At 37.3% G+C, this 27,387-nt stretch overlaps 1 protein-coding gene across 1 annotated transcript in view; it reads right to left on the bottom strand.

Moving 5' to 3' along the window:
- UTRN (utrophin) overlaps positions 1-27,387 on the bottom strand; it is a 401,902-nt gene that overhangs the window by 236,871 nt on the left and 137,644 nt on the right. Inside the window, exons 40-49 of the mRNA XM_067293529.1 lie at positions 26,428-26,580; positions 19,654-19,845; positions 17,362-17,534; positions 14,697-14,847; positions 13,122-13,297; positions 11,834-11,969; positions 8,079-8,228; positions 6,772-6,856; positions 4,879-5,084; positions 3,537-3,654 (exon numbers count right to left, since the gene is read on the bottom strand). Of these exons, the coding sequence (XP_067149630.1) occupies positions 3,537-3,654; positions 4,879-5,084; positions 6,772-6,856; positions 8,079-8,228; positions 11,834-11,969; positions 13,122-13,297; positions 14,697-14,847; positions 17,362-17,534; positions 19,654-19,845; positions 26,428-26,580 (1,540 nt within the window). The remainder of the gene's footprint in view (positions 1-3,536; positions 3,655-4,878; positions 5,085-6,771; positions 6,857-8,078; positions 8,229-11,833; positions 11,970-13,121; positions 13,298-14,696; positions 14,848-17,361; positions 17,535-19,653; positions 19,846-26,427; positions 26,581-27,387) is intronic.

Below are 27,387 nucleotides of genomic sequence, written 5' to 3'. Positions count from 1 at the left end.
GCAGAGAGATAAATAGCATTATACTTTTTTCCTAATACTTACAGGCCATTAAAAATAAGGAGGGGGGAGGGGAAGGTGTTACTTGACAATCTCTAGAAGGTAGTAAAAGGTTCCCTATTACCTGCCACAACAGTTAGCAGCAACACATTATATTACTAGAATGAAAGAGTGAAAAGGGAAATGTAAGAAGGAAAAGAAAAAAAAGAAAACAAAAACCCAAGCTGAATTTCTGGAGTACAGCTGTTAAATGACCTAATTCTCAAAACAAGCACCATTTTCATTTTAATATCTTACCCTAATATATATATAAGAAACATTTTAGTAAAATAACACCCCTTACAAAATTTCAACAGTTACAGGTAGGCCATAAGAATACTGGCTCTGTGGTCTGCACCACCACTGTGAAGAAACGCAGCTTTTCAGCAGAGATTCCAATCCTCTTCACACTGCTCATGCAAGAAAGTCTGTTCAACTCAGTTTATGTCATTTTACCAACCTGTTGTATGATTTTAACTTCAACTTTGGGACATATTACACTGCTGATTTTTAAAGAGAACTTTTAAATTAAATTAATGGCAGCTTTACTTGTTGCTGACAGGAAAATACAAGCCTCATTTATTCATCCACACAAGACACTTAGTTTTTAAAACAATCAGAAAGTTCCTTCCAGACAAACATGGACTTTTGTATTTAAAAACTTCACAAATACAGAGATGAAAGTCACTACCATGGGTAACCTAGTGATTTTCAAGAAACGTGACAGTATCACCCTGAATTCCAGGTGCTATGCTAATTGTTAGTTCCTTCCCATAAAACTTCCAATACTAAAAAGCCAGGGTTTTGATGAACTCTGGATAGTATTGATTACATTTGTTCTATTAGAAGTCAGTGTCACATACTTTTATGTCTATCTTAAATATCTGTCTGGCAGCAGCAACAGGTAGGCAATACGTAAAATATCTCATGTTTATCTTACCAATAAGTATGTCATTTTACTTTGTGTATCTGAAAACTAACATACTTGATACCTGGGGCACTTTAATCTTCCACGAAGTAAAAATGTTAAGGATAGCACTTAAGCTAAAAAAAAAAAAAAAAAAAAAAAAAAAAAAATCACTTAAATGGACTTTACCCTTTCCATTTTTTTTTTTAACATTTTACAAGTATTCAAAGTCATTATGCTTTATCTGCTTAGGAAGATCTCCTGTGCTTAAGAGCTACATTTAACAGCATTCTGTTCCATTTCGCAGTGCTCTCAGACTGTGGCAGTGAAGCTCATTGATCAGAGCAACCACATTACTGGCGAACAGAACTGTATAACACAGATTCAATTTCAAGCCATAGGCAACTTTTGGATTAATTTACAGGTATGACTTAAGTCATACTGAATATGAGAATTTAGAAGAGCGAGCTTCAGTACCCCTAAGAGCAAATTTTATATATATATATATATATTTTTTTTTATATATATATATATTTTTTTCTAACATGTTACTACATGGGTAAATAGTATGTTCAAAAGAAAATCAGCAGCTGCTGCAAGAGATCGGTGATTTCATAAAAAACAGAAAAAGCAAAAACAGCAGGAGTGAAAAAAGGCTGTAACACTGTGAGCTGGCTAATGAACCATGGAGAAAAATCTCCTAAGTGTTCAAGTTCTCCCTGCAAACCTAGAAAGAAGAAAGTATCCCTGAGAAACAGCTGTCTACAGTAGCAACTTAACTGAAATGGACAGATATTTGAAGTTTATACAGAATTACTAGTATTACGGATACAGAATTACTAGTATTACAGAAAGAATATTGCTTGATTGTTTTGCATATTCTTCCCTTTGAAAGCCCAGGTTAACCTTACCTCAATTAAAACTGCCTTCCACTCAGAGTTCATAACAGATTTATCTTACCGCTGACATATTTCCCTGCTCTTTGGTCTCCAGCAAAACAGGACAAAACACAGCGAAATTCTTAGTAACCTTAAGAATCTGCCCTTGGGTTCAACAGGTTGGTCCCTAGAAAAAGCAGTCAACTAGCCTGGTATCAAAGCCAGAAAGATTTGAAAGAATTCCTGATGAGATGGCATTTTTAATTCCCAATGTCCACATAGTAATTGGGAGGGAAATTTCAGAGAAGGAAACTTTCCTCTATTTCTGTGATCATAGCTCTCTGAGTTTAGGCTTCATCTACCAACATACAACAGACTCCTAAGAGTTTGTAGGACATAAGAATAGTCCTCAGTGTTTAAAGCAACAAGGTACATAAAGCAGTCTGGACCTTCACTTCTCTACAAAGAAAAGCAGAATCATCATTTTCTTTGCTAATGTTAGGGGCAACAAAACCTTCATTTTTTTCCCATGTTTCATGGCAGGCTGCAAAATCTTCATATACATATAGGATATGTTCTGGAAGTTTCATTCATGGCAGTGTACACCACTTCTCTGTTCCCCTCTTGTACAGGCATGACTATCGGGGAACTCAAGTAAGTTTTCTGAATACAATCCCTTCATTTCTCTTCCCCTTCTGTAAAAAACAAGAATGGTTTGGGCCTGAATCTTCCCTTTGTTGAGTGACTCCTGGAGACTATACAGAATTACTATCCTCCCTTAAGTTTCCACCCGACCCCTAGTTCTTTGTGGCAGCAAAACTGAGAGCCTACAAGTTGCTTCTAGCTTCTTTGGATCTTACTCCTCTACCAATCCATACCGTTTGTGACTCTCAGATTTCAGGTGCTGCCTCATCCAACCCTTTAACATAGGCATGGGTTCGCCCCATTATTGCCTGCAGCAAGTCCTATGGACATCAAGAAAACTCATGCAGAAGTAAAGGAAAACTACCTTGCAGAGAAGGAGAACAGAGAAATACATCTTTCCACAGATTCTCTACACTTCTAACTGTGAAATTTCCTGCTGAATTTTCTAATCCTTACAACTGGTAAAGCTTAGGAGTTCAAAGTATATGCTGCCCCTTGATTTCCAATTGTGTCAGTTTTATCTTTTCTTTCCTTAACTACCATCAAAAGAAATTTTCAAATGGGGTGTGGACCTTTAAACTGGAAACTCAATTTTAAAGTACATATCAGTAACTTAAAAACGCACTAACTCTCAGTCAAGGTTTAAGAGAAAAGTATGAACACCAAGTTAGTCTGAGTTCGTGCATTTATCCATTTCACATAATAAACTCTTCAGGGCACCACAACTCAAAGTAAAAGATAAAAATAAAAAATACATTATTATCTTCTTTATATCAGTAAATAACAGATGCAGATCAAGTGATAAGAATTTCAAGTAACTCTTAAATCTTTGTCAAAATATTTACTCTCGTACTTCTAAATTGGCCAGTCAAGAAAAGTAGTGGTGATTCTTCCTCTATGAATTTTAATTAGACTGGTATAGTAAAAGCCATTTAACTGCCACATTTTCAGTGTATTCAAGACAGACAACTTTAATTAGGCTCAAAATCAAGATTTTAAGAGAACAATATACAGATTATTTTACTGCCCCAGAAACACTGTATTTGCAAACACAGAATGGTGGAACTTACATTTTTCTGTGATCACTGTCCTAATGTCTGAACTGGAAGTTTTATTTTTCAAATTTTGAGCCAATGTAAAAACAAAATCAAGCTGAGGGTGTCGCTGGTCCAAATCCGCCTTTGTTATCTGTTGAGAATTAGGATGTGATTTTTAAGTACAAAAAGCAGAATTTAACTAACACAATATCTGTATTATTTACAGATGAAACATGTATGAGTCACTGCAGATAGATGACTGTTCCCATTACTATTTTACAAATGCAGCCCTTGAATGGTCACAATATTCTAGCAATACTTTAAAATGCAAAGGTACTCTGACTAACAGTTACTGAAAATCCAGATACACAGGTTAAACTGTACAGTAACTACCCAGTTAGTGGAATCACTGCATAATATTTTCCAATACCTCTTTTCCACTCTTCCATAACTTATTTTCCCATTACTAAGGCCATTACTAAGTTCTGATCATTAAAAAGAAAAAAAAAAAAGTTGGGGAGAGGGAAGGGAAGGGAGAAGAACTGTCTATTAGACAGTATGCATTGCATACAAAATTTGGGTATTATTTCACTATGGCAATGTACCAGAACCCAATATTACAAGTACTATACAGTCAAAAAAAAAAAAAAAAAAAAGTTTCCAAAGTTACTGTGCACCAAGTTATTCTTTCAAATTCCACATAAGGTTAGACACCTACAGGAAGAGTTTAGAACTTGTTTAGGCTGCAGCTTTTACTCATAGTTTCATTCATGTTAATTGATACCAAATCAAATAAAATGAATTTTAACGGTACCATACATCTCACAATGCAGCCCTTAGTCATGGCTCAGCATAGCGTGAGCTATTAACCGAAACAAGTATTTACATCATGAGTATTTATGTTACAACTTGCAAGCACTTTAGTACGTTTCTGTAAATCAATGTATTCTAGTTACAACACAACAAAATTCATTAGAAACCACTACAGTGTGGATCACAAAGGTCACCTTCCAAACAAGTCTGAAGTTGCTCAGAAGTCTTCAGCATAAGTTATGGATACAACCCTAAAAGCATCCCTAGCAACTGATACTTGCAGGACCTCTTCTTTATATGGTTACACTGAAAAAACAGCATTGCACAGATCACATAGGGAGACATGAAAGTAACCGAAAAGGGTAGAGGGGAAGAGGGTGTAAAAACAACTACAGAACTTCAAATATAATTTTCAAGTTATGCATGTACTGCAGTCAGTTTCCATTATTTTTTCTCTTCTCCAAATTTTTTTTTTTTAAGTGTGATTAGCTTGTATTTTAAATAAAGAAGTTACAGGTATATGACAATTTTCCAAACCACTAGTCTCCTCAAGAACACATACTTTCATTCGTGCAATAGTCCGACTGATGTCTTCAGCATTTCCCACAGTGACTATGCTTGACTTGAGCATCTGATCAATCAATACCAACCAGTCAGCAAGCTCAGTTGTAGTTTTATCCAGATCAGCAGGTGCAGAAGGTTCCAAAGCCTGCTGAGTCTGAACGGGAATTTCGAATGAAGAAGATACTAGCACCACCTTTTGGACATCTGAAACGATAAATAGAGTTTTGAGGTTTTGTTTAAGAAGGAAAAAAAAATCACGGCCAAAGAAGCAATCACAGAATTACAAGAACCGTAATTTGGTATATGTGTGTGGGAGGGGGTTGGAACTTCTATAAATATGCAGCAGCATCTTACAGAACAAGGACAGCAAAATTATTATTTGAGACTCTTCAACCACCAGAAACTAAGTCACCAGAAATTGCTTCCCCCTAACTCCTCCTCTCTCTCTCCCTCCCCTTCCTCTCTCTCTTTTCATTTTTTTTTAAGCTAGTAATTATTTCATTTCATGACAGAGTCACTCAAATGATTCAGGTGTAATACAACGCAAACAGAAGAAAACACAACTTCCAAGGGCGAAACAGCACTTAAATCCAATGGAGTGAAGCTAAACACTCATTGAGTGAAACGTAACACCTGATCCCTATTGGTAATACAAAGCAATTATTTCACTTAAGATAGATGTCTAAAATTGTCTTCCTCTCTTGCATTGTTTGGTGGAAAGATTTTCCCACTCTTGGCCCAGAGGTCCCTTAAGCACAGAGCAGCAAGTTACTGCAATAGATGCTCCCCAGACTTTGCAATACACAGCTGTCCTACAAGGGGACAGATTCCTGGAAATTCAGCCCACGCTGCCTTTCTATCTGTTTATCCTTAAGCTTTGCAGTGTCAGGTTAAGTTAAGCAGTAGGATTTTCTCTAGAAACTATTTTTGATAGTGTTCTTGCTCCAAGAAAACACTAAGTTAAATTAAGCTCGAGCACAAATACAACACAATTGCCTCAAGCAGTAAAAGACAGTAGCTTTACTTAGGAAATAGCCTGTATGAACAAAAGCAAGCTGAAACAGAATTTTGAAAGGCTGGTATTACAACAAAAGCTATTTTTCACCTTTAAATTTAGTTTGTCGTTACTGATTAAAAAAAAAAAAAGTTAGTTTACTTAAGTTCAAGCTGTAAATTCTTTCAGGCAAGAGCTGTCCTTTTTTACCTGGTTTTCTAAAAGGGGCATCTGTGCATCTGCTTTTACAATCCCTATCTGGTCTGCCTCCAGCAACTTTTGGAAAAATAGCCAATTTCAGCATCTGATACAAGGGAAGCTGCCTCAAAGATACTATGTTCTGACAAGGTTCAGGAAAATAAGTAGCTAGCAGATGAGAAAGACTTTACTTGTGCCCCTAGTGAGCCAGAAGATATAGAATGACCTTTTATTTATATAGGACTGCAGAGAATCTGTATGCAGGAGACACTTTACAAACACTCAGCTGCCGGAAAAGCTTTAATCAGATCTCAATTACTAAAAAGCATGACCACAAGGCACAAAGCCATAGGAAAGCAGGATGTCACAAACAGAGCTATGTTGGCTTTTATTTTGTACCTGGTGCAATGGCTCCTGATGAGGACACCTGAGCTTTACTAAAGCACTCCTCCATTTCAAAAATTTAGGGGAACCCCAAAGAACACCCCAAACCTGAACTGCAGAGTGACTTCTCCCCCAGCCCCGTGTTCCCTCTCTCTTTTCCCCAGTAACATGAATGTAGCCCCAAGTACACTGATGTACAACATTTCTTATTTCCACTTTAAGTTCACAAAAAAAGTTTTACTTTTTGGATTGTTTTAGACTGCAAACAGGGTTCAACATAAGCACAGCAGAAGCATGTATCTGTTCATCACTCACCAGAATGCCTTCTCTGTGTTACAAGATGAGGCTGTTGAACAAATACCTCTAGTTCTCTCAGTCTGTCAGGCACTTCTTTGAACACCTACAGCCCAGCAGAGAGGGGAACAAAAACAGTAAGAAATCCTACAATAACAGCAAAAAAGAATCATTTACTAGAACATGCAAAATATTCTCCATTACGTTTGCTGCAATGGAATGCTTTAGACAAATTTCATTGGATCTTTTCAAGGTATCATTTAACAATATTAAAAATGCCAAGAGGTACTCAAGAGTGTCATTTCAATATCTTCCAGTGTCTTACCTAAATGCTGGAGTCAAATAAATGAACTTTTGTAGACAGGTTGCTGTTTACATGGTTTTTTACTGCCTAAGTACTGAAGCCATGACTCATTATTTGAATGCTTTTTGAAGGAGTATAAGACACACAGCATGATATTTGGTCAGCAGTGACAGGAAGGTAGAGAAATAGGAAATTAAACTTAAAAAAAAAAAAAGTTACCACTAATCCCTACTGTAATGGAAACAAATTTTCCTGCAATTTTGAAGAGGTAGTGATGAAAATGTAAAATACAAAAGAAAAAACTCGTTTTCATGGCTGAATGGTAAGAAAAAGAAATTTTTCTTTCCCTGAGCTATCAACGGCCCCTTCCTCTGACTAATTCTTATCTCCTGGATCCACACTTTATCAAAACAAGTAATCCCAAATAATTTTAATTCCTTTTTCACATGCATTTCCAGGCTCTGCTTGGGGAAAAAAAAAAAAAAAAGATTTCACTCCAACCAGTGAGATATTTTCTTCTCACAGTTTCCATTGAGACCAAGGAGTTCACTACAGTTTCTAAGTTTCACCACTTATATCCAGGAAGAATCCCAGAGAACTGACCAAAAATTTTCCTCATATAACCTCACCTCAGCTTCATTTTTCTTTCTTAGCAGTTGTAACCATTCAGTTTTCTTATAAAGCAAATACTTATTTTGACACTGTCAATTTCAAATTGCTGTCTTACAGTTTGCCTCAAAAAAATGACATATTTTCAACCAGGCTCTTTAAAAGAAAGCTGATATTACATAAAATATGTAAAGCAGTGGAGAACTCATGCTGATGAATAAATATCCAGCAGGGTTTTCAGGTGGATATGGACTAGAAATTCATGCCCGTGGTCACATTTCCTTAACATGCACATGCATGCATGGCTTCCAAGACATTTTCTGCATGTCACATCTACATGGCAAGGAAAACAACCATTCCAAATACACCACTCTATTTTCCAACCATAGGTAACCAGTGTTGCAGAAACACACACCTTATTCCACCTCACGTTGACAGACTGCAGGCTATCAGAAAGTTTGTCTTTTTCCTGAAGATCAACATTTTTATCCAAAAGCACTTCAGGTTCAGTTCTGTTCAGCCACTCCAATTTGTCTCCCTGTACTTCCATCTCTTCACTTAAGACCTAAAAGAGAGAGGGGAGTTTTGGGCTGAAGCTGAATGCATACATGCTCAAACAGTAACACTGGGGAGGGGAAAAAAAATAGAAAAAAAAAAGTTTTCCTTTAACTTCAAGATTTGGAAAGTTCACCGGAAATATATAACGGAAGAGTGTCTGAATTGTTTTGAATTCAAAAAAATTGTCTGAATTCAAAACGTCTGTCACGTTTTGAATTGTGTGATATATAGAAAAATTATTAAAACATTTATTTAAATATCAACATTTATTTCTAACCGGAAGGGGAAACCCCTCCCCCCACAAACTACAAACATAATAGCCAAGGTGCCTACAGCCTTGTATCATGCACACTGATTCTCGTCTCAAGATGCTACTGTTTGATCACCTCTGGATGTATCCCGTATATCCAAAAGGCAACACAATAAAAATCAAAATTACAGCCTGCCTTAGTCTGAAAAAAAAAAGTTAAAAACTAAGGGCCCAATCCTGGCATTAGTTTTAAACAGGTAGATAATAGATCACTATATTAAGCATCTACAAGGTGCTTTATTCGTAAGGAATTGTATTCCAAAGATATTCAGAAACTAAATATAACCTTGCAACTTTATTTTGATCCATCTCTGACAGCCTTTTTTCCCTTTAAATATGAAAATGTGGGTAAGATCCTGCAAAAAGAAGGTTACTCTTGGACATACTTCTCACTGACTTTCTAGTAACTGTGCTATCATTTGCCCACAGACCACAAGCACTGCAGAGCAGAAATCAAATTTTGTCTTTAAACCACTAGAACAAATAAATAAATGACAGTAGTAAGTACATGTCATGTTTATCCATCCCAATTTTTATACTAATATCTGTTACCCAAGTATTATAAGGTGCACATAGTAAAATGACAGGAACACAGGCCTGGAAAGTGGATGGCAGATGAAGGGAAAGCAGTGGATGTTGTCTACCTTGACTTTAGGAAAGCTTTTGACACTCCCATAACATCCTCATAGACAGGCTGACGAACTATGGGACAAGTTAAGTGGATAGTGAGGCGGACTGAAAAGTGGCTAAACTGCCAGGCTCAAAGGGTTGTGATCAGTGGCACAAAGTCCAGTTGGAGGCCAGTCACTAGCAAAGTACCTCAGGGGTTGATACTGGTGCCAGAACTGTTCAACTTATTCATCAGTGACCTGGATGAGGGCACCCTCAGCAAGTCTGCAAACAGTACACAGTTTGGAGGATGCACCAGAGGGCTGTGTCGCCATGCAGAGGGACCTCAACAGGCTGGATGGATGGGCAGAGAGGAACCTCCTGAAGTTCAAAGGTAAATGCCAAGTCCTGTCCCTGGGGAGGAATAACCCCATGCACCAGTAGAGGCTGGGCGCCAACCTGCTGGAGAGCAGCTTTGCAGGGTAGGTTTTAGGGGTCCTGGTGGACAAGTTGAACTTGAGCAAGCAACGCACCCTCGTGGCTAAGAAGGCCAACAGTATCCAGGGCTGCATTAGGGTGTTGCCTGCAGGTTGAGGGAGGTGATCCCTTCCCTCTACTCAGTCTTGATGAGACAGCACATGGAGTGCTGGGTCCACTTCTTAGCTCCCCAGTACAAGACAGACACGGACATATTGGAGCGAGTCCAGCAAAGAGCCACAAAGATTATTAAGGGACTGGACCTCCTCATAGGAGGAGAGGTTGCAAGCACTGGGACTGTTTAGCCTGGAGAAGAGAAGGCCTGGGGGGGATCTGATCAATGCATCTAAATATCTGAAGGGAGTGTGCAAAGAAGATGGAACCAGACTCTTCAGTGGTGCCCAGTGATGGGATAAGAGACAATGGGCACAAATTGAAACACAGAAAATTCTATTTAAACATAAGAAAACACTTTTTCACTGTGAAGATGGTCGAACACTGGCACAGGCTGCCCAGAGAGGTTGTGGAGTCTCCATCCTTGGAGATCTTTGAAAGCCATCTGGCCATGGTCCTATGCAACCTACTGTAGGTGACCCTGCCTGAGCAGGGGTTTTGGATCAGATGATTTCCTGGGTCCCTTCCAACCTCAACTATTCTGTAATTACGTGATTCTGGAAAGGAGTTCAGTACCTTGTTATGACAAGCACTATACCAAAAACATGCTTTTCATAAATTCAGAAGGGTCTATCTCAAGACAAGTCAATTTTTTTTTTTAATTAATTTATTTTTTTTTTTACACTCTACATCCTCTTTAATTGAAGGCCATTCCAGAATTTCCATTTAGAAATCTCATTCTCATTCCCAGGTTATATTTATTCCTGACTGATAAGTTTATATCAGTTGTTCTTGCTTCCCTAATACGAGCATTTAATAATAGCTCAACTCCCCCCAGTGTTTTCCCATTTCTCACCATCCTATACCTTCCCATTGTTCTTTATCTGACTAGACAAAACAAGGCAAGCTCTGCTAGTTTCCAAGCATAAGGGAAGTTCTTCATTCTCCTGAAAAGCCCAATAATCTTACCCTGTAGCTGTTCTACTATACCTTTTCCTTAATATATGTAGCCAAAACTGTACACACTGTTCCTGCAGAGCTTTAGTAGGGCCATCAAATATGGTATTTATAATAACACCCTACCTCTGTTTTTCCAGCAAATCCTGCTTTTTGCCTTACCCCAATCCCACTTTACACTTCAGGCATCTATCTATATTAAGATAGATGATAACAAAAATTAAACTTTCATGGTAGCCAAGCAGCCAACACTCAGTTACCATAAAGCAGGCTAAATTTGATTAGACAAATACAACTCCAACTACTTTACATCACTTATACATATTTGCTGGAAGTTCAAGTTTTTCCATCTGATTTCGTCTGGCAGTAGACTTTTCATTAAAATTGTTTTTTGTTTTTTTAAATGAATAAGCACATTTCTTGCATTCACTGTTCCTTCTGGTCTTTAAGAAGTATAGGAACATTCTCTCTTTCACCCATCCTAGAACCTAAAATATTTTGTTGTCAAAGCCAAATGCAAAACAATTAGGGAAAATATACATATACACATGCACCCGCATTACTTAAAGTGACAAAAACCTTTACAGTTTGATGGAAGGTTAAATAAAATCTTATAGATGTAACAGAAGGTATTTAGCTGCCCAATAAACAGGACAATAGTGTTTACTTACCCATCTTTCATTAACTTATTTTGCAGGCAGGAATTTCTCAAGAGTTATTGAAGTTTCTAATATATTCTGTTAAAAGTGCACTGAAATATTAACTTTTACTGCTATAGTTAGATCTTATTAGCACCATTTTAAAATTATTGGCTTTTTGTTACAATTTCAACAATTATGAACTGGATCACATGGTGACACTAGCTTGAGTAAAATTCCAACTTACTAAGTTGTATTGGTCATATATTTATTTCTCACTTTCAGAAACACAGCTAGATAACATAGTTATTAACCAACTTGATTTCATTGGGAGATGCTCCTTTGCTTGGGTAAGTAATCTCACAGAACTGTTTCACACAAGCATAATTTTTCTTGGGCTGCTTCTCATTGTGAAAATTCCTCCACCCAAAAAGTCACATCTTGACACTTTGCACGAAACACGTGTGCATATACACACACACACACACACACACAACTCTCTCTTGCCTTTAATTCTCGCAAGTTTTCTTCATGGTTGAACGTAAATCTTGTATCCAGAGCATTTTCTACATTTTCCAACCAGCAATGCAGCTCAGCAAGCTTCTTTCTGTAGTCTATCAGCTGCTGCTTCTCGCCTTTCAGCCTTAAAAACAAAACCAAAAAACCCACATACACTTCTGCAGGGAACATGGCATGCCAGTCTTACACTACTTCTGATGCGACACAGTTGCATATTTTTCAGCAGCAACAGCATTTAAAGGGTTAATTTTAGTATTCAAAAGAATCTTCTCTCATCACTAAAATGCAAGATACTTTCAAATTAATACTACCATTTAAAAATAGATAAATTTCAGTTCAAAAGTATAAAACAAACTTTTAAAAGTCTGTAGAAAACAAACAAAAGTGACAGTAATGACAACATCCTCAGGTCTAATCAATGTAAGCCACTGCACAATCATTGTTTGTGAAAATACTAGAAATGCCCCTAAACTCTGCAAGTGAAATATTCCTTAAATCATGCAAATCCTTAATATAACTTCTCAAACTAATTTAAGTGTTACTTCATTTTTTTAAATGCATTGAAAGACTTAAGGTATAATTACATCAATAACCTCCAAAAATAACTATTAATTCCAGAGATTTATCCGTGTAAGTTTCAGTAACATTAAGGGGAAACTTCATATCTTCAGATGCACTAAAAATGTCTGTATTTATCTAAGACAATCTTGCACTTTGATCTTTTGAAGGAAATTTAGGACTATTTCACAATGGATTTTCATTTTGCTTAGAATTTACCTGGCTAAACAGATAAAATAATTGCAAACGCAGGAGCTAAACCTCTTATTTTATAGTATCGTTCTTAAATTTCCACAGTGAAAGCGTTTCAACTAGTATCTCTGAGGCAATGCAGAATTGAAAATCAAGGTAACATATTCACAGTTCAAATACTTCAGCCAGAGGAACTGGTCCCTTTCCCCTTCCCTCCCCTGCTCCCCCAAAAGTCTGGCTTAGCAATGAAGTGATTTTAAAAACAAAGGAAAATTGTAAAAAAAGGAGTTTTTGTGGCTGTCGTTGGGTTGGTTGTGTAAAACACAGACTCACTAAGCAGTCGATTGCAGGTGCAGTTATGAGAAATTGGTTCTAGGAGACAGTTCAAAAACGGAGGTCTGAATGTCAGGAAAATTCAAATTAATGACAGTGTGCTAGAAAATGCACTCTCTCTCCCGGAGTCTCCTAAATGAGATTCTCCTCATCACATCTGGTCAGACACACAAATTTCTGATTAATTTATTACCTCTGCTGTCTGCCCATGACCTCTGCAGTGATTGCTTTCCAGCGGCTATTCAATCCTGCCAGCTTCTCGTGCAGGAAGCTTCCATCTGTAGCAGAGAGTTTCTGTATAATTCCTTCCCCAGTTCTGTTCAATGCCAAAACACTGGTCTGATGGCTGCTGACTCCCTCTTCAAGCTCCTGTCAGAAATATGAAAGCCACACAGAATTTTATTACTGACCTAAAGTGACTTTGATCTGTGGCTCATAATATTGAGGATGAATGCTGGGTGCATATTATTTTGCTAAAAAGGGCACTTAGAGCCATCTTGCCTAAAATTGGATGCAGTTGTTATGAGTCTGTTGCTGAATCTAGTTCAATTTCCTAATGAGTGTCATAAAAGGACATAATGATACAGAATAGGCTGCTGAATACTACCTAGGATCAAAAGCAGTCATTTAAACCATCAGTATTAGAATCCACACTCACTTTTGATTTCTTTCCTCTTAATGTGTAATGCTTTTTAACATTGGTAGCAGATGGTATGACTTTTTAACCAGTTCTTCTCATAAGTCATGCCCCTGACTATTTTTGTAACTTTACAGTATTTTAGCAAGGATAATTATGGCTATGCTACCTGGTCTCCAGACATCACCGAAAATCCATGAAAATAAGGGAAGTCAGAAAATGTCAGGATCAAACCTTCAAGTATTCTTAACCACCATAAAAAGCTTACATTGTTGGTACAAATTCCTTTGCAGCTAGAGCAGAAACAAGATGATTCACGGAAGAGAAGGGAAATGCCCTAGAAGAAAACTCCAGGCAGCTCTGACAGTAAGATACATTAGGTAGATCATACATTTCTTTTGCAACAGATATCCAACACCTAGATAACCCTTCCTCACAAAGCAGAAAAAAGAACAAAAAATTCATCCTCAAAGTCACGTTTTCATCTCCTTATTTAAAAAGAAAGTAAGGTAGTTTCAGCTAAGCAGAAAAGTCTGCTCTTTCATAATGTTTATCTAGAAAAACATCATGGAATTAAATTCCAGAATTGAAGTCAGAAGCAATCAAACCTAAGCCTAAGACAACTATAACTATGTGTGTGTGTGCTTTGATCTTCTCTTTTTCTAGATTCCCTATTCAAGGCACCATATTTCAAAATTATTTAAAATAATAATTTCAGAAATGATAATCAGCCATGGTTGATTTCAATTTTTTTTTATTAGGAGTAGAAAGTAAGTGAAATAACATGCTGTATTTCTTAACTGATGAACATACATATTTTTAAAGCTGTAACACTCTGAAACTTTAAAAATTATAAAAAATTGTGCCAACATTTGAGTTATGAAATTATCTCAAACCCATCCATACAAGGAGTCACCATTAAACCACACAGTATAAGCAGGGGTTGTGAGCTTCTCCCCAGAATCACTTTAAGCTATATTTGAAAAAGAAATTTTAAGTTGTCACTTTTTGCAGTATAATTACACAGACTAGTTACAAATCTATACCCTGTGCCTATACACAAAATCAGAATGTTGCACAAAAATCTAGACTTTTTCCAGCTTGCCTCTTTTCAGCACAAGTTCGGCATACCTGCTGATGCAACCCAGCTGTCTCCAGCTCCAGGCTACCATGTGGACCACGGGCATCCGCTAATAACCCTTCAGCTTCGGTTATCCACTGGGAGAGGTCGCTGAGATCACAGTGGAACTGCCTCCACGCCTCAATCGCTCTATCAAAACAACTGTTTGTAAAAAAAAAGAAAAAAAAAGTTTTAAAATTTATCCGAAACAGTACAGAGAAAAGGCTAAAATTTGTGTACTATTGATATTTAAGAACTACTAACACATACCACTTGCCTTGCGAAACAGAAAGACTTAATATAGCCTGGTTAACAAAGTTCCTGTACTGAAGACTTCCTGACACTGCAGTAGCTGGTAAAAGCCAACAGCACAGACTCTCATTAACTTCCAGCTGAAGGGGGGAAAAAAAACCCGCAATCCTAGGCAAACTTTTCTTTCTATCACTAAGATAAATAAAGATTGATTAGCTGCATCAAGCTGGTCTGCAGAACCTTTTTTTCTTTATTATAAAACAGCTCAGATATCAGACAGTGTGAAATATGAAATATGATTAATTGCTCGGGGGGGGTTGTTCATAAAACCATGGGTTGCTACTGCCTGGAATCTAATAAGTGAAGGTGATTTTGATTATATAGAACTGACTGCATTACCAGTGGACACACATAAGCAGGTCTTATACAGTTTAATCACACCATAATTTCCCATGCATTTTGCTATTATTTCCATATTTGAAGCCTCGAATTAATGTAGCTTAACTTAAAAGGCAACATTTTCTAGCATGGAAAAGGCTGAATTACCACAGTAGGAAAGTTAAGTGGTTGTTTTTAACTAGCTAAAGAGACGGAGTTTCACACTGTTAACAAACTAACAAGAACAGTACCTGAATGTAAAGTAAGAAAAGCATGTCAGAAAGGTATACAGAGTGACTTGCTTTCAATTTGTTGATTGCTAATACTATGTTAGCATTGCAGAGAAAATAGGACAGATGTCTCAAAGGACATAGGACTTAAGACAAACAACATGAGATCTACATCAACTCCAGTGGGCTGGATAGCACCCCATTCCAAATTAATAAAAATGGTTGTCTTTAAAGATATAGGAGGCCAGGTCTTATGCTAATCAGAGGGCCCCCACTGATGTAACAAGAGGGAAGATGAAGATCCCATGCGTGGCCCATCATTTTTGTCTTAATTCCAACATAGAGACCAGCATTACTGCATATATACAGATGCAATCTGAAATTAGCAGCATAACAAAGTTATCTGAAACCAAACTTTAAAGAGTTACCATTGCATCTATTTTCTTCACTAATTAAATTCAGCAATCACAGAGTTCCTAGCAAGATTATTTTCATTCAAATTATATCTTGTTTTTAATCAAAGCTTATCAATATTTCCTGCGCACAAGGTTTTTTGTTATTATTATTTATGTGGTTTAATTCTAAAAAACAAACAAAAAAACCACACCAATAAAGCCTGAAAAATCTGTATTTAAACTTTTCTGACCCTATCTTCTAGGTTTCTGGTCAACTCTGCTTAATTGTTAAGTAAATGAGATTTTACTGACGCTTACAAAAGGGCAAAATTAGTTAGAGCTTTTAAGTTACCAAAAAAAAGTCAAAAAATAAGCCAAAACTTAGTGTGCCTCATAGGTACAAAGAAAACAAGGTTGCTGAGCTACAGACATATAGACAGGCACAGATTTTGCAGTCATCTCCAAATACGGCAAGTGACCACTGACAGTCAGCAGTCTTAGGCAATACCACCAACTGACTTTTATATACCTACACATACACTACTACTCTGTTAAACAACTGAAAACATCGGCTTGCGTGACATACTTTTCCTAAAAGCATCTCATCAAAATTTGCTACCAAATATGTTTGATATCAGAATTCCAGTGCTACAAAGCAAGTAAACATGACTAGACATTACATTACACTCTACAGAACATTTGCATTAACTATCACTTTATTTACATTACCATTGAAAAGCAAATACCGTAAAAGGTAAATGTAAGTACAGTATGAGCCTTTTAATTTAATTCTAAAGTTTCATACAATCATTTTCAGTCATTCAGTTTCTTACACAGCAGCAATCATAATATCTATACTGTTTGCAGTTTGAGTACCTTCAGCTTACTTAATGGTAATTCCTGAATCACATTACATACTTTCACCATTACCAGCTCAAAACTCTTCCATAATGAGCCTATGCCTTTCTGAGACACTTTTCCAAGTGTAACAAAGCGGCATTGAGTTTATTTATTGTCTTTTCATCTGAAACATCTTTAAATGTTGCTTTCAGTGTAGAATATTTTCTGTATAGGACTGAGCAAAAGATTAATGCTCAGTTTAGCTTGGTTTTCTTTCACTTTTGGGCATAAGTGAAACTGCAGATTTTCTTGTGGAAAGGAAATTTTATGTTTTACAAGAAAATGTATCCTGTACTATAAAGTAAAGCAATCAGCTTCATGAAAGCACCCAAACTAGAACTTGCATGCTAATTGTTTTAACATTCAGTAATTCTGTCAACTATTCTGTAAGACTGAAATTCTAAGTACTATTCCCAAACGCCCAAACTACACTATTAGGGTACTTCCGTAAAACGCTTATGTTCTTCAAATACATAAAACATTTACCACTTGGTCACACAAACCAGAAATCCTTGACTTACCACTTACGATCACTGTACATCCTATTAATTCTGTCCCATTCTGCATTCAACTGGGTTAGTGCATCTCCTATTTGTATAGCCTCTGGTCCAGATGCTTCTAATATAACATCAGGCTGTTTCTCATGTATGACCGCAATCTGATCCCCAAGCTTGTCCAAAATGTCCTTTATGTTCTACAAACACAGTAATGACACAAGCCATTAGTAAAGTCAACACCAGCAGCAAAAAAAAGACCCCAAAATAATCTCTCCAAAACACTGTTCCAAAACCAGTATCTGAATAAGACTGTGACCATCAGAAGCACCAGTGGTTTACAGATTTAATCAGCTTTAACAATCCAGCATAATAGCCCATCACACCTTTTTAAGCATGTGTCCTTGTTTTTTTTTATGAAGAGGATAAAGTATTTTATACAGATGATCTGTTTCTGAGGTAAAACGGATACTATATTTCCCAAAATAGCATGATCTTAACTTAGTTATTAAACAAAACCACTTGTGACATGAAGACATTTCACATATCCCTTCCTCACTCAAAAAAAAGTCACAAGATGTGACATCATTATTGTTTATATAAATTCTCATATGCACAGAATTAAAAAAGCAAAAGTTACATAAAAGTTGTAATTCAAATGACAAAGGATATGACGAATGACAAAGTTGAGCAATCTCAAATATGGTTGAATTATGACGTGGCAATACCTTACATAAAACCAGACAGCATTTTAAGAATTCCTTAGTAGAGAGAAAAATCAATCCAACATGCAAACAATGAAATTTATTATCTTTTTGAATTTAAAACATCACCATTTCTAAAAATTCTATGTTCTGCTATTTCCCTTTTCTGAAAACATTTTCAGAACATACCAAAATTTCAAAATCGTAGTGATATGAGACCTGCACCAAAATGAAATCTTTTAAACTCATCCTAGCATAAACACTCCTAATTGCACTTAAGGGAGCACATAAACAGAATAAACAGGGAAGAGAGAATCTCATCAACAAAACAGAAGAATCACTCACTTTGACAAAGGCTGGCACCATTCCCCTATTTGCTTTCAAAAACTATGTGAAAAGCCAAATATGCAATATAACTGTTTCATGGAGCCTAGCAGTTATGAAATGTAAATGCTCTCTCCTGTTCCTGGGCTACTAAACAGTAAAAATTCAGGAAAATGCTTAGCATGTAGCACATGGGAAGCCAGTAAGTGAAAGGTTGCTAGCTGCTCTTCCTTCCTTTCAGTTGCCTTTACAGTCATTTGCAAAGGAATTACACAGTATCAGGACATATATAAACGCATTCAGGAACAAAGAAAAGCAGCAGAGGTAGCTTCCTCTATCAGGGGACCAAGCCAAGTAGAAGAGGTAACCAGAAGGAAGAGTAAGGTATCAGGAAAACACATGCAGAGCACATAGGCACCAGAAGGTACGTACACAGCACAGGTAGGAAGAGAAGACTGTAAAATTCTGAAAAACTTTTAAAGGACACACATAATGGGTACAGAAACAGCTGAACTAGCTCTAGGTAAGAGGCAAAGCATGACTAGCTCAAGTGTAAAGACACATGAACCCAGCTATGCTTCCCAACCCACGTAGGTACATCCACACTGCACCACACTACATGAAGTTTCCAGCCTAAATGGATGTTTTCTATGGAAATCTCTGTATCATGCTCCTTTGCGTGCCTGAAGTCAACCACAGGACTCAGACTTCTGCACATTTAACAGCAAGATTCACAATTTTCAAGCATACTTTTATCATCTCCTTTTGGAGAACTGCAAATTCTTAACAACTTCCTCATTGCGAATTGCACTAATAAATGTACTGACTTGAAATGAGGAGTAGTGGGAGCTTAAAATTGAGCACATACTCGTGTTTTGCTAATCAGAACTGAATAAACACTCTTGTCTTGTGGCCTTATTCATAGTTTCATATTAATGTCAAGAATATCCCTTTCTCCCTCTACCCAGGTAAGCAACTGTTTGAATATGACACAAAGAAGAATAGTCATATTAAAGAGATCAAGGAGGAGTGTTTGGAGGAGATCATCTTTAGTGTTCATGTATATAATATGCAGGTTATGTGATGAAAACAATGACAACTTCTACAATAAAAGAGACAAACTCTCCCCCTCCACCACTACATTATGTAATTCGCAACATATATTGATCCAGCACATATTGAGTGAAAAGACAGCTACTAATAATCCTTTGGATTTTTTTTGTTTGTTTGATTGGTTTGGTTTCACTATTCCCTTCTCCCCTCCCCATCTTATACTTAAGATGTGCAGTACCTTCAGTGCGTCTTCCTGAGTTGAAAAATCCTCATAGATGCCAGTATTTAGCTCTGGTGCATTCAGCAACAGCTCAACATCAGCCATGGCTAGCAAGACTTTGTTGATCTCCACCAGGTATTCAGCTGAAAAAGGCAAGGCCCTGACTCCTGAGGCAAAGTGGCCTTTTAACCTCTGTTGGACAGGGATTGCCTACAGAAACATGAAAGTTAGTTTTACATTTCAAAGAACAAATAATTTTAAGAAAAAATATCCTAAATCAAAAGACTATATTCTGATTAAGTACTTTTCTATGTTATAAGACAAAACAAAGGCCTTTCTATCAAACAAACATGTATGATTTCAGAAAGCCATAAGACCTACAAAGCACTGGACTGGTTCTATATTGACAAAAAACAAGTTACAAAACAGTATATAAAATGCTTCACAATAACTTTGGGGTGTGAGAAGGATGCTGTTTTGTTTCCTCTCATCTAGATTCTTATCCTTATAGAGGGCCTATATCTACTGCTGCCATCAAATGCCTTTGTCTGCTTCCTTGGTTATCAAGACCTTCCACAAGTTACCAATTCACTGAAGCAAACTCATTTTCTTTCCACGTTCTTCTCAGCAGGCATCCCCACCTACATTTCCCAAAACCATTCTTTTAATTAATTAATGCTCCACTGGTATTAAAACATTCATTTTGCAGTAGTAAGAGGTACTAACTCCCTCAGATCTTAGCAATCATTATCTAGCCAAGTACCATGTTAGCAGATAAAAAAAGCAAGGACAGTAATTTAATGCAGCTTTTTCTTGGATTATATATGATGCACTAGATCTGAGAAATGCACTCTGCATCTTAGGAAGCTTGCTTTAAGAAACTATACTGTTGCCATGCCTGGCAAAGGTAGCAGGGAGAGGCAGGTGAAGCACACAGTCTACAGATAGAAAGCAGTTTCTTGCTGAAAAGGTTTCTTGTTTGACAGGATCCTGTTACCACCTTGAAAAAAGCACAGTTCTTAAAAAGCAACAATAAAAAGTAAACCCATCTCCAACTACTGAAGAATTCAAGCACCATCTGACTAAGTCACTGCCCTTTACTCAATGATCTTGAGTTGTCAGCAAGACAGAGTGATAGAGGTATTCTTCATTTTGTATGATTTACTAAAAGCAATGGCTGAGAATATACTTAAGAGTGTGAAGGTGTTAAGATTAAATGTATGTTCACAGTGCAAATCAGCCTGTGCATTCTACTTTGAATTAGTCTGGGCTGGGGACACATGCAGACAGTTAGCACAGCTGACAACCAGGAAAATATTAAGCCCCTCTAACAAAGCTGTTTGCAAGCACCTGTCTATATCTTTATCCTCCACATGCTTCCGAGCATTTCAAATATGTCATTCAAATTAACTGGAATCTAAATACATAGCATATGCAGTTCAAAAGCAAAAAGGACTGCAGCAAGAAATCATGTGAACTGATTTCACCATTCAGGACTTCATCTCATGCACTGCGTGCTCTTAAGGGTGTTTTTTTCAAAAGTACACAGTCATCTCCCTGTAACTGAAAATGAGGACACAGTTGTACTTCCACAAGACCTTTACCGCAAAATATACTATGCCTGAGTCATTCATTGCACACCAAAGAAATATGATATAAGCGCACACAAATATCAAACCTAGTCTAATGAAATCAAGTATTGCATGCAGAAACGCAAACACCTTAAAATAATCAGCATTAACTTCTGATTTAATACCACTACAACAAGCAAGCTGCAATAAAAATCATCCACTACCACATACGCTTTAGTTATGAGTTTAGCATCATGTTCCCTGATGCCCTCCAAACAAACATTTTCTTGAAATGCTGTATAAGTTTTTCCAGCTGCCATCACTGAAATTTGGACCAAAAGCCCAACGCTGAGACACTGTTGTGATTCTCCTGCGGAAGGAGAGGCTCTAGTTCCAAAGATATCATGCAAAGTGCATACAACTGAAAATACCTTTTCCCCAGCAGCGCGGATAGTGTTGGACAAGACTGGGTTAGAACAAACACCAGTATGTCTGTTGCAGCTCAGCAGTTTGCACTGTCTTCACAAAGTGTTGGGGTTTTTTTTGTTTTTTTTGTTTTTTTTTTAATACTCCAACGTGCCAGAACACCCATTTGCACACAGGACCAGTCCAGAATCTGGACTTCAACCAAATAAATAGGTCCCTAGAGTTATTTTATTATTCTATTTCACACACATTGTTTCACCCACCCATTATAAAAAACTCACATGAAGTTTAAACAGCATCTGCTAGCATGCAGCAAACTGGCTTTCCACTTGTTGACAATGCTGACATATACTGAAACTTTCTGCTTTCCCAATAGCACCATACTGGGCCAGGTTGCTGCTCTTCTGCAAAGCAATGAATTCCTCCTGATGCTGTTCTAGCCCCTGATGCAGCTCCTGTAGAGCACACCTAATTACTAATCTGCTCCAGCTGTCTCCAGTCACAGACATGTTATTTCCTCCTTTCACAGCCATTCTTCTCAGGCTGAACATATGTAAGTGTTTTAAGCACATTACTGCCTTATTACAGCTGAGTTTTTAAGAGTTCAGCTGTTCACTACCTTTCATTGCAGACTGGCAGCTTCTGAAACACAACATAAACATGACCAGTAGAGGAGCAGGAACTTTTGATATAGTTGTGTCTCATGCAGTGCACGCACCTAAATCTCACAGAACTTGGCACTTTCTAAAACATACAAGCCTCAAGTTTGGCTTTCTTAAGCACCCACAAATAAGGAGTTAATCAAAGATTATTTATGAGGAAATCTGACTGGATGACCTAATTGCCCTGTTCTACTCCAATTTCACTGGTGAGAGAGCAAGTTTATTAACTATTTTATAATTCATTTTCTCCTTTCAAAAAAAAAAAACCTAGAAAAATCCTAGGAAAACATAGGACTAGGGAATACTTAGTTACAAATGCACACTCTATAAATAAAAACTCTCAACTAAAGCTGCTAGAAATAAAATTATTTCAGTAGCCAAATAAAGAAATCCACTTGCTCCCATCTAGTCTGACCTGCAATTCAACACTTGGTTTTAGGTTTTCCTCCTCCTTTCCCAGTTTACACTTATACTTTACACATTTTGAAGCAAAATCTAAAAAACAAAGATTTAACTTGGGTAGACATTCTGACTTCGTTTTAAGTGCATTTTGGAAGATACTGTCCTAAAATTGACATGAAATTTTATAGTTTACCTTATGTTTTTAAGTAGAAGTTTTAACCAAAAGTGTTTAAACAATCTAATCTCATATCATCACATATTAGTTGTCCTCTTTGCAAATAAACAACCTTTCAGTTCGAAAATGCCCACATATTAAACCATTCCTTGCCCCTTCTCTCTCAGCACTCAAAGTATTTTATAACCAGATTTCTGGGAAAAGTTTTTCCAAAGCTGAAATTTCATGTCCATTTTATTTGTTCTTCTGTGTTGATTAATGCAGTCAGTAAGCAACCCATTTGAGAACAACATAATTAATGGTTCATATTTAAGTAATCCAGAACTTCCCCTATAAAAAGCATAATAGGCAAATAAACATGTTTTCTTTACTATGGGAATAATACTTCAAGAGCCTTCAAGATGATGTCTGTGTTCCAGTTTACAAGAAAAACACCACTGTGTGCAGTAGCAAATTCACTCACCATCTGCAAAATGATCATTTTCACATCAAAACAGTTTCCTAAAACCTGGGAAAAATCTCTCAGGAACTTAAGTCAACTAATTACCTCTGCAATTTAAGGTTTAGCTGGGAATGAAGAGAAGGAAAAATTAAGTCAGAATAGAGCAATTTAAATAAATACTAAAGCAAGATTAGAAATGAAAGAACTCAAGGAGATCCACTACATCCCTACAAACTTCTAATGCAGGCTTTTCTAGCTATTGCATGGGTTGCAAAACAAAGATTATTCAAAAAGTACCTGCAAAGCAGAACAGTTACCAATAGTTCAGACACATTTAACTTCATAATCCACAGAAGAAGCATACATGATTAGGAATATTTATGATCCACCCACTTCTAGCAAACTCATATATGGATATGTATGATCTTTAAGCACCATAAAGAAATCCTCCCCTCCACACTCCTTTACAAAAAAGTAGATAAAATTACACAAAATCTTAACTGAATTCTTCTTCTCAGCTTGGCTGCTGAAGATTTGCTTTCCTCCCCAGTTTTGTTCGTTTCAAATGCTAGTATCTCTTGCCACGCTCCCAGTGCCTTCCTCACATCAAGGTGAGGTGTCGAGCCAGCTGCACACCAGCAGGCCAGGATTTCACTTAATGCTTCTCAGCCTCAAGATGAAATGAGCAGGAAGCATTGCAATTTGTTTTTTTAGCAGACTGGGATCCCTACGGATACTTCCAGGGCTTCCCCTTTCCCATCATTCATCAGGCATCCCTATTGATCAAACTCAACTTAAGGGGGGTGTGGGGGGCAGTCCTCAAGTACAGCTTAGAGGGTAAAAACTGGGGGTGGAAAGAGGGAGGGGAAGGAGTCATTTTAAGGAAATTTAGCATTCCTCCTAGTGATAAGGATGAGTCAGACTGATGGCTCTGAAGGAATTCCTGAGCAACTGAGTCCATATAAAATCTATTCTTTTGGGGGAACACTACTTCTCCCTTCAGAAATGGTATGGGCCATAAGGAGAGAAAGAGAAGGGGAAAAAAAAAAAAGAAAAGAAAGAAAAAACTCACAGCACAAGTGTTCAAGATCAGTTAGTAAAGCAGATAAGAGCACAAGCCACAAAAGTAAAATAAAGTCACCTGAGGCAGGCTGGCTTGCTACTTGAATATTAGAAGACCAGAGATGCAGACACATGAAGCAAAAGCAGCAGTTCCAGAGTTTCACCGCAGTTACAAAAACTGCTCTGATCCCTTTCTGAAAACCCAGCTGATTCAGCCAAACTAGAAACTACATCTGGAAGCATAAGGATGTTTTTAAACAGCATAACTAATTCTGAGCAACGATAACATTTCTCCACCAATAGTCTTGTAATTGCTATTGTAACCCATATTTACACAGTATTCTGCATTCAGCGCCCAGATACCAAGTTGCAACAATTCAGGAATTCACTTTATCCAGCAAAGCCAGGGATTAGCTTCAGGACTGAGAATATCACTAAATAAAAAGGACTTTACAGGAAACAAGAGAAGATCAGTCAACCTGCAATGAGATCAACAGTGATCAGAAGGGCCAGTCTGTGGCACAACTTGTTTGCTCCTGCTGGCAAGGAACCATCCAGGTGCACTTTTCTTCTTTTTAATCTGGTGATTTGAGTGACTCAAGCAGCTGATGGTCAAACAAAAAACTGAATCAGGTTGTTTTACTTCAAATGTCTATGGATCCACATTTCTTTCAACCAAATTTCCTGGCATCAATCAGGTCCCACCAAGGAGATCACATGCAAGATCATGTCCATTGTTCCGCAATGAACAAGCAGGAGCAACTACTGGGGATCCAACATAGCAGTTAGATAGAAGTTGGTAATCAGACCCTAGGGCCATCTCTGCTGCCCAGCTGTCTCGCAAGCTGTACATGGGAAGCTTACAATTAAAAAAAAGTCTCTTTACAGAGAAGGTTAAAGAAGGTTCACTTTGATAGCTGGTACTGAATAGTCAATGCGACTGAGGAGTGCAGACTGTCTGCTACAGGTCTATAGCTATCAGAGGCAACTGAAGCCACCCAGCACTGTAGCTGTGAATGAAGAGCACCACATTAATATTTTGCATTGCATGGGTCTCACTGGGAGCCAGAGCATTCCACATTCCACCCCTGCCTCCCAATTAATTGGTCCTGAGTTAAAAAGTTACAGAGCAATCAAAGAGATTGATTGGTTTTAATTATGAAGCTTCATAACCAGAAACTGAGAAGTACTTAGACTGCCTAACCCCCAAGCTTGTCCAAGAAATTAGTTACTGCTTCACAAGACTCCTCACTGTTATTATCTAAAATATTAAAGCAATTACCATGCAGCTAAAGCATTTTAAGGATGAAAAGGAGAAATTAAATAAAATATATTAAACAAAAAACAGAAGGTATCTGTATCCTCAACAACTAAGACACATAGCTTTCAGTGCAAATTCTGGGTAAATTTTAATCAGACCCTGACATCCTAATAAATTATTTGTGAAATTCTGTTCAGACACCCCCACACACACACAGTGACATAATTCAGAAATCAGAAATACTCCAACTTTTGCAGTTTTTAATTAATTTTTGTTATGTACAGTAATATTAACCACATGTGGGTAAGCAGCTAAAGGAGTGAAAGGCAGCATCAGAGTATTTAAAATGTCTTACCCTTACCATAGGATCCAGAAACACTGACTTTGGGGCTCAGACCAGGCTTTTAATCACACCTGCACCAATTAGAAACTGAATCATGCTATTCGGACCAGGGGCACTGAAAACAACCAAGCATAATCCCTGTGTGCACAATTGACAACAGAAGCTGTCTTGATTCAGTCATACCACCAGACCATGGTCCAGGACTTGGGCTTGATGGCTGGGATCTTCTGGACCCATGACTGCTACGCAGAAATCCCAAACTGGTATATGCAGTTAATTTCCAAATGAAAAATTAATGCAGTCACTTTGAAGACACTTCTTCCCAAGGAGTATCAAAAGAACAGCCAAAAGCCCTACTATATCAATCTCTCAAACTCATATATAGCCTTCATTCCATTTGCTTTATGGGAAAAAAATAAAAGGCAATAATAATAAAAATCTCATTTACCTGTAGTTTATGTTCATCTTCCACTCCTTGCAGCCCTGAGAGACCATGCTCAGCCTCATCCAGCCATTTAATTAGACTATCATGTTCCTTCTTATACTGTGAAAACACTGGAGAGAGTTCCACCACCTGCCTCCTTTGAAATGACCTATGCTCCTACAATGCAATGTATTAAGAAAATACAGTATGAGAAAAGAGAATTAATGTAGAGATAGATGGGTCTTATTTGTCTGAAAAAAGAAAAAAACCTAAGGGATTCACTTGAAAAAGCAAATTCCAAAACATGCAATGATAGAAGGCATTTAAGAAAAAAAGAATATTTATTTCTTTATCTACAGTCAAGTGTATCAAAGTAGTTACAAAGGTCACTAACAGTTTTACCCCGCCTTTGAGCTACACATCATCTTTCCAGCTTGAATACAAATCGTGAAGGTTAGCTGAAAGGAGTAGAAGGATATGGATCCATTTGTTCTACACAAACATATTAAATATGGCACGTGTATGAAAGCACCACAACATACTAGAGTTAGCAATTGTTGATAATACCCGCTATAAGAGATGAGGGGAATTCATCAGCAGACTTGCATTCACTTCTACCTCTTCTGCCAAGAATTCCATGAATATGTTTGCACACACATATCTGAGCAGCCACTGTTGCACACCCCTGTATGACTGGGATAAAGCTTTGTAGGAAGACTGGTAAAGACGAAGTGAAGCAAATGCCCAATTATCTGTACTCAACTGTGTAAATACATATACTGTGGCTCTCTGCGAAGCTTTGAAAAGGACTTTAAAATAAATTTTAAAAAGAAAAAAACACTTTGGAATGACAAAATTCATATTTTGGAATTGCAGAGATTCAAAGAGTCAGAATGTGCGTATGCCTATTTTACTTTTCCTAGAGAATTTTATAAGCTAAAGAAAGTCATAAACAGATTGTAAATGGGCAACCAAAAGAAACAC

Source organism: Apteryx mantelli, chromosome 3 (genome assembly GCF_036417845.1).
Source record: "Apteryx mantelli isolate bAptMan1 chromosome 3, bAptMan1.hap1, whole genome shotgun sequence".
Classification (NCBI taxonomy): domain Eukaryota; kingdom Metazoa; phylum Chordata; class Aves; order Apterygiformes; family Apterygidae; genus Apteryx; species Apteryx mantelli.
This window is presented reverse-complemented; position numbering and strand designations above follow the sequence as displayed.